The sequence below is a fragment of the Pelophylax lessonae genome, assembly GCF_965119305.1.
Source record: "Pelophylax lessonae genome assembly, chromosome: 1".
Classification (NCBI taxonomy): domain Eukaryota; kingdom Metazoa; phylum Chordata; class Amphibia; order Anura; family Ranidae; genus Pelophylax; species Pelophylax lessonae.
This window is the reverse complement of record NC_138768.1, coordinates 178,490,265-178,498,699: the sequence shown is the minus strand read 5'-3', so window position 1 is coordinate 178,498,699 and position 8,435 is coordinate 178,490,265. Positions and strand designations below refer to the sequence as shown.

Below are 8,435 nucleotides of genomic sequence, written 5' to 3'. Positions count from 1 at the left end.
TTTAGTCTACAATATACTGTTGTGTAGTGAACATAGCATAATGGTATGGCTAGGAACATCTTTATAGTTTACTCTATAACCCTAGGATAGCTATACATCCACATGGCTCAGTGCACACCAAAAATAACAATCCTGCCATTCATGATTACAGGAATTAAGCATACATTGTGTGTTGCTAATGTAAAAAAAAAAAAAAAAAAAAGAAAAAAAAAAAAAGAAGGAGAGAAGTCTAGCAATGTGTCCATGTCAAAAAACACCATTGTACTATAGAAGGCAGTGTATGTACCCTACATATTTGATTTTGGGAACCTGCCAAAACCTACACAGGCATTTTACTAACAGAAAACAATCTGTATTTTAGAGGTAATATCACAATAAATGTTGAAAAATTGTCACAATAATCAGCTCTAATTATCAACACTCTTAATATCGCACAAAATCAGTGATGTGCCATAACCCAATCATTCTGTTCTCAGCAAACTAGTAAAGCTGGGCAAGTAACATTCATTTCTTATTGGTTTCTGTAGGTTACATCATACAATTCAGTAGTCTATTCTTTATTAAAGCCCACAGTGAATCCAGATTACAAACATAAATGTAAACGTCAACGTTCATCCAGCATATAGAATCCAGACCAGATTTCGTGGGAGGACACACTGGTGGCTAAGACATGCTGTTTTCTTTTCTACCCTTTGTACGAGTCATGACTGTCCCTTTCACTGGGCTGTATTGTGCAGCAAAGATGAATAAATGAGTTTTGTAATTTGCAGAACAGTAGCATGAAGAGTGTACTGCACCACCACAGCCCCGAACCCTTTGTAAAAGCCTAGCATTCCTTCCTCTCGTTTGATAGTATTAATGCAGTCTCTCATGCCCTCGTACTGAGTGTTGATAGGCAGTACTTCATAGCCAAGGTCCGTATTATCTATTATTGTGCGTGTCCCTTGAATATGAAGGCGATGCATCACTGTTTCAAGAGGATACAGCATGACATCAGCACACAGGCTGGCAGCAAAGTTGGCTAGAAGTTCTGGGAAATATTCCTCCAAAATGTTCTGAGCTGATGAAGTGCCATCGGATGGATTTCTGGCAGGATTTCTTTTCTTTATAAAGAATAAAACACATTTCTGAACTATCGAGCTGATTATATAATGAAGGACACCATGAAGGACAGTAGGGAAGGTAAGAACAAGAAGAGGCAGCAGACGTTTGCTGTGTGGCACTCCAAGTCCCATAAGACGGCCAATTCCTTCTTTCACACAATCCAGAATGCCAGGATTGTCACGGATGATCTCACTCTGTATTGTATAAAGAGAAGTATTGAAACAAATGAATTTAAGTCTAGTAAGAATAAAAAATAAAGACATGAAGACAACAGTTATAAACTATGGGTCAACTCCGAAAATAAACTGCAATTCCTTGTGTGGATCTCAGTGAGGTGGGTGATTCACCTTTGCGAGAATCAACTAAAACCATAAATGTCATTAATGGGTGGGCTAAATCTTAGTGTATAAAGTAAAGGTAAAAGTTCACTTTCAAATTTTAAACAGAATGTTATGGAGTTACAATCCCTGTCAGCTTTTTATTCCAGCCTGCATAGCTGTTGGAGATTGGCATGCTCTAATTGCTCTGATCAGCAGTGTCACCAGAAATGAAAGCAAAGATAAAATTTAGGGTTGCTACCAGAAAAGCAATAGAGGGGAAATTTTACAATAAGGACAATTGTTTCCGTGACAACTGTCTAAAGAAAGCTGGCCATAAATGGATAGAACTTTGGGAAGTTAAGGATAGACTGGCTGAATTTCTATCCATCTACGGGCAGGCTGGTTGTACAGAAGTCAATCTCTCGATCGACTTCTATACAACCAGCATGTTGGAAAATTTTCAGTTGATCAGTGTTGCAGGCGATAGCCGGCAGCGCAGAAGAGTGCATTCTGACACAAGTTTCCTGATATATTACTAATTTACTAACAGACATATCACCCTTGAAGACCCACCACTTACTAAACTCAATCCATCTAAAACCAAGCTCATATTTCCTCCTTAATATGCCTCTTCCCCTGATTTCTCTGTCAAGATTGATGGCACAACTATCAATCTGTCCCTGCATGCAAAGGTTCTAGGTTTAATCCTAGACTCTGAACTATCCTTTCTGCTTCACATCCAATCACTGTCAAACTCTTGCCGCCTCAACCCACACAACATCTCCAAAATACGCCCCTTTCTAACTAATGTCACCAGAAAGCGCTTAATCCACTCCCTGGCCATCTCTTACCTTTACTACTATAACGCTCTCCATAACTGAATTACCTTTACATAAGCTTTAGTCCATCATGAATACTGCTACCAGGTTCATCCACCTTACCAACCATACAGGGTCTCCTACCCCTCTCTGCCAATCACTCCACTAGCTGCCACTCAACCAACAAATTAAATTCAAAATACTAACAACTTACAAAGCCATCCACAACTCTGCCCCCAGCTACATCACTAGTCCAGTCTTAAAATACCAACCTAATCGTTCTCTTTGTACCTCCCAAGACCTCCTGCTCTCTAGCTTCCTTGTCACCTCCTCCCCTGCTTGCCTTCAGGATTTTCCAGAGCCTCTACCATCCATTGGAACTCCCTATCCCAATCTGTCCAAACTATCTCCTACTTGGTCCACTCTTAGACGATCCCTGAAAACTCTTCTCTTCAGAGAAGTCTATTCTCCCCCCACCTAACAACTGTACTTTTATTTTCTCCATCAGCTCATCCCCCACAGCTATTACCTTCTGTATCATTTGACCCTCCCTCCTTGATTGTAAGCTCTAAACGAGCAGGCCCCTCTGATTCCTCCTGTATTAAACTGTATTGTAAGTGTACTATCTGCCCTCATGTTGTAAAGCGTTGTGCAAACTGTTGGTGCTATATAATAACTGGTCCACAGATCCTCCCCACACAAGACCGGTTTGTCTTGAAAATGGACTGTTCCTGACGTCCGCATGCTCTATAAATGTGAACTTTGTGCTCACCCCTAGATAAAACAAGCAGTTGGCCCATGCAGTGCATTCACAGCCCCACTGCATGGGGAAAAAAATATTTTCCCAGAGTTAGGCTTGAAATAAACGACAATGAATTATGTATGGCCTAAGAGTGGGGGTATTGTTATTGAAAAAAATATCCTGTGTTACGTTTGTTTACAGGACAGACCTGAAGAGAAATCTTCACAGCTTAGCTGGCAAAACACAGACAATGATTTAACGCCCCCAAAAATGAAAAAATCCTTTAGAGAAGTGAAATAAAAAAATGGTACTATATTCCTATGGCCAAGCTATTACATATACAAGAGTTAGGCAATTTCTATTTCTGCAGAAGAAATTCACCCAAGCATAAAAAGAATGTTTGCCAAGAAGATTGTATTCTGATAAGTATGCGTTTCTTATCTCAGAACAAAAAGAATGCAAACCAATTAGATTTAACAGTAGCACATAGTGTTTCATACCCTTGGATTTTTCATATTGTGTAGTTTTATGACATAGAATAAAATTGGACTTAATTTGGATTGTATGTCATAGATCTACATAAAAGAAAGTTAGTGAAAAACATAGAAATGTCCAACTATTTACAATTACTAAGTAATTGAAAGATCATAATTGAATAGCTACCCACACTTTAAACTTTGATGCAACAAATTGCCTTCAAAAGTCAATCAGTTAGCCTGAATTCACACTTGAGTGTAGCGTTTTCGCGTGCTTTTACCGCAATTTTTAGCCGTTTTTGGAGGCAGGCATTGACATCTATCAAAAACGCTGGTAATCAGCCCAAAAAGAAGCTCATGTACTTTTTTCAGCTACAGGCGTTTTGCTTCAGGCGTTAAAATGCTCAGATGTGAACAGGGGCCATTTGAATGAATAGGGTTTTACTTGTTGGGCTTTTTGGAACGTTTTTTTTTAGCGTTTTTGGAGCTGAAAAATGCTCAAAAACGCCCAGGTGTGACCAGGTGAGAATGGAGCCTTAAGGAACACCAATATAAAAAAAAAAAACAAACAAACAAAAACTCTACACATCTTCTAGAACCATTCAAATCAATTAAAACAATGAAAAAAATATAATCACAATGTCGTCCCTGCCTACAGGGATTTCCATTACACCCTAGGGACGAGATAAAGAGACCATTGGTTATAGGATGCAAACAAAAAATCCCAGCTCACTTACTAGCTAGCCTGCAACAGCCTCTCACAGGCTAGCTGGTACTTGAGCTGGGATTTTTTTCTTTTTTCATTCAGCCTGCAAAAAAAAACAGATTCCTCCATCTACAAATACAAAGTAGATGGAGAAGACCCCCCTGCAGGGACATTGTATTTTGACAGATGCACCTGCTTTTGTCAGAATACACTGGTCAGTGGCTACAGCTGCTGATCGACAGAAATTTTTCCATGTCTCTGACAGAAATCGGAATAAGCAATTAAATTCTGTCAAGTGGGGGAGCCCACAAACTAAAACAAACTAAAAATTGTCTGGTCCCTGGTGGACCGGCCGAATTTCAATCAGTCTGTGTCCAGCTTAATGCTGAGGAAGCTATAAATTGGAGAATCTATCCATGGGACAGCTATAACCCAGAAACAATTTTTAGAGATATAACATTAAAAAAAGTAATTGCAAAAAATAAATAAAAAATGTAAAAAAACATTAAATCCAGTTTGGACTTTGTGAAAAGGGCCCTAGATTACAAACAGCATGTAGATAGCAAAACAACAATTAGCAAACATGTGGAGAAAAAGTTCTTTAGTTCGAAACTAAACTTGTTGGCCCTAATAAAAACACTGTGGCTAAAGGCCTACAAAATTGTTAAAAAAAAACATCATCCCAATGGTGCGGCATGGTGGTGATGGTGCCAATCTTTTGCAATGGCCACGAATGTGAAAGAAGAAACTGTGTAATCGGGAACTTGGTGACGTGCTTCAGTAGAACATTCAAGCAGGGTAATTCATAAATGACATCAAAAATGAAAGTTTAGTTGAATTTTTCATAAACACGTCTTGCTGTATGACTTACTCTTACCTGCACGGTTTCAATCAGACTTGATGAATAGAATGGAGTAGCAATCGCATACACTAACCTGTAAAAAAAAAAAAAAAACAGCATGTTTGGGACTAAACAACACGTTTAGCAGGATTAACCACTGTCTGCATTTACCTTTACGTTAACCTAAAACCACAAAAATGGTTTTGACTATTCATATAAAAAAAAATATCATATGGCTGAATGAAGAGCACAGTGAAATGGTTTTAATGGAAATGTAATTCAAGATGGCGAGCGCCTCACTTACCCTTTAAGGATTAGGTGTCCTCCTATCTGCTTGGGACTCCATTTATGGGTGAGCTCTCTGCAACATTTACAAACATGATTACATATATTATTAAAGAGTTTTACACAGGGTGTGTCTCACTGCAAAACAGGCCAAGAATGTGTCTACACCAGTATTGGACTATCAAAAGGAAGGACATTATAGTAAAGAAACCGGCTCAGCTTTGGTGAGCTCTTTTTTTCATACCTGAGCGAATTCCTCTCATGGCTAACTGACCATGCTTGGCACACCCTAAACAACTTAAATCAATGGGCTGAAAAACACCAATGACTGGGATCCCCCATCGAGTGGAATTATCTCCCATTAAAGGTTTTCTTTTTTTTTCGCTAAAAAGTATTTAAAAAAAAAAATAGAGTTGAAGTGTCTCTAAAGCCATTTTTTATTTTTAAATTTGGATAATTTGAAAGGGTTAGAACTCCTATTATCAGGTTTTTACTGCTGCTTGCGCTACAGATACACTTTAAACCCAAAGCACAAGTGGTCTCAAATTAGGAATGTTATTGAATGAGCATAATTACCAGCCATAAATAAAAATGCAGGTGCTATACTTTACAGGTAACTGCAGTTTCAGGATAAAAGTTCCCTACATTTACCCCCTTCACCATCCTCAAATATTTTCAATGGCCAGGTACTTATGCACACTATAGCAAGTCTGCCAGAACCCCAACCAGCTGCCTGGAACAGGCAAGGGTAGAGACTAGCAAGTCAAGTCTCTGTGAAGACTCCGTACACATATTTATTATAGGAGGGGGATAGATGGTCATTAGGGTTTGGGTGGGAAGCAGGTTATGCTAGCAGGGTCCAACCTGTAGCATCTTCATTGCAGTTTGGAAACTGACAGAAAGACATTCTCACACCTTATCTTGGCTGTGACAACCTGTAAGCTTGACATCTGAACTTTGTTGGGCTAGGAGGGCTGATGACTGACTTGTACTGAAACACAAAAAAACTACATGAACCCCATCCTTTTTCAGACCTAATCTCTCTAATCTTCCAATGCAATCTTCTCCCTGAACCTGGCAGTAGCCAATCATTTTTTATTTTCCAATCATTTTTTCTCCGGGTTGACCGATTACCTTATTACTTTTGACTCTTTGTTATACCCCTTATTATGCATAGGGAACATCCTCCTTTATTTTTCCTTCCCTCTTCAGACCAGGCCTTCCAGTGATGGATTTTAACAGGCTCCAGTGCGGTTTATACAGCCGTGGATCATTGGGTGTGATATTACTTTGATTACCCTGATGTTGGTTCTCTCACCCTTGATAACAGTTAACATGTCTTAATAACTCAATGACTTCCCTGTGAAATACTTTGTTGCCAATTAAGCACCTAGGTCGTATTCTATTGTTACAAGTTTGCCCTTTATTAAAGTGTTACTAAACCCACAACCCTAAAATCAGTCTGTACATGCAATAAAACATGCTTATTATACTCACTTATTAAACTATAAAGGAGTCAATCCTCTACATTATGTATAAAGGCTGTATGATGCTGTCTCTCTGATCCTATTCTTCTTTAAATGACTCCAACCTATCTCGTGATAGAACAGAGCATTAGGAGTAAGGCTGCACATGCTCAGTTTAGTGTGTATTGCTAGAGTTTTTTTTTTTCTCTTGGGAGGGTGCATGTGATCAGCACGGGGCCAATCAGCACTGTCCACACAGGTCAGGGGAGAATGAAAACTCCCCCTACAAGCTTAAAGCAGACACTGATACAAGTCACAAGGCTGCTATATGCTGCTAATAAAAAAAAAAAAAAAGTATTTAGCAGTTTAAATTTACTAAAATAATTGCATTTCTATGTTCTGTGTGAGACCCGATATAGTGAATGCAGGTTCTGGGTTTAGTAACACTTTAAGGGTAGAGATTTCGTTCAATCCTGTATTGGAATGTACTCTTCATTTGCACTGTATGTGTACTATTCCTTTTGGTAAATCTTCAATAAAAACTAAGTGAAAGAAAATGGATGATTGGGACATGGCCAGCTTTCGGGTCTGAGCTCTCTTCCGGTCTAGTAATCCTACTCTCCTACCGAGCCTCCCCCAAAAATTAATTCTCGCTGCTACTGCTGAAGATCTTGGGCAGCTGTGAGGAATGGTGAAAATATGGCAACCATGCACCTTAGCCATTGAAAACAAGCTGGCTCACTTCTCCAGGGAAAATCAGCAAGATGGCGCTAGCAATCCACGAGGCAAAAGCACAAAACCAGCGCCAGACACTCCCAGGCTAGGCGAGTCCTATTAAGCCACACACAAATCCCAGCAGTCTCCAGCTGATTTTTACAACAATCTGACACAGAACTGAGTCCTTTGTCTATCTCTGCTGAAACCAATGATGAGCCTAGAGTCTCAAATTATGCAGGCTATACATCACTGCCAGGTATACTGAATCAGTCAGAATGGCTCTATCCATACATACTCTCCATGCTCCAAACAAGATGTTCGTAATAAACACAATGCGTCAGAAATGTTGAGCAGCATAAAAGAGAAGCTTAATTTGGGTTCACCCTGTAACTTCCGGGTTTGGTGCCTGAGCAGCGTATGGCTCTTATCTTACTGATATGCACTCATATTGGGCAAATGATGCAGATAGTTCAAAAGTTGCTATCAGATGGGATGCCTTCAAGGTAACCATGAGAGGCTCTTTTGCAGTAGCCATAAATGTACCAAAACCAAAGAATATTTAAACAGGAAACTCAATGAATGATGGGGCTGTGTGGACGGAGTCCCATTTATGAATTTTGACAGCGAGTGCGGAAAGAAGATCCCCCGCCCACTATCACCCTCAGGCGGGGAGAGGCTGCAGGAGCTGGAACAGATTACAAGTTCCACCCTAAATACTGGTGAAACATGTAACATACTCTGAAAGGTGAACTTATACTTTTAAATCTTTACAAAATCCCTGTGCCCTTGTCTACATCCTTTAGCGGTACAATTCCTCAGCAGTTTCATTTATGCCACCTCTATATGAAAACCTTAAATAAAAAGACTGAGTAATCTTTTTGACTATGAAGGACATTTCATTATATCTTTTTTGCTTTAATTCACAGTTAAAGTACTTAGGCTTACAAGGTTTATAAAATA

At 39.3% G+C, this 8,435-nt stretch overlaps 1 protein-coding gene across 1 annotated transcript in view; it reads right to left on the bottom strand.

Annotated features, from left to right (window-relative positions):
- Positions 1–536: 536 nt before the first annotated feature.
- SLC25A46 (solute carrier family 25 member 46) overlaps positions 537–8,435 on the bottom strand; it is a 68,480-nt gene continuing 60,581 nt past the window's right edge. Inside the window, exons 6-8 of the mRNA XM_082243126.1 lie at positions 5,312–5,368; positions 5,044–5,101; positions 537–1,298 (exon numbers count right to left, since the gene is read on the bottom strand). Coding sequence (XP_082099252.1) covers positions 717–1,298; positions 5,044–5,101; positions 5,312–5,368 — 697 coding nt within the window. The 3' untranslated portion in view covers positions 537–716. The remainder of the gene's footprint in view (positions 1,299–5,043; positions 5,102–5,311; positions 5,369–8,435) is intronic.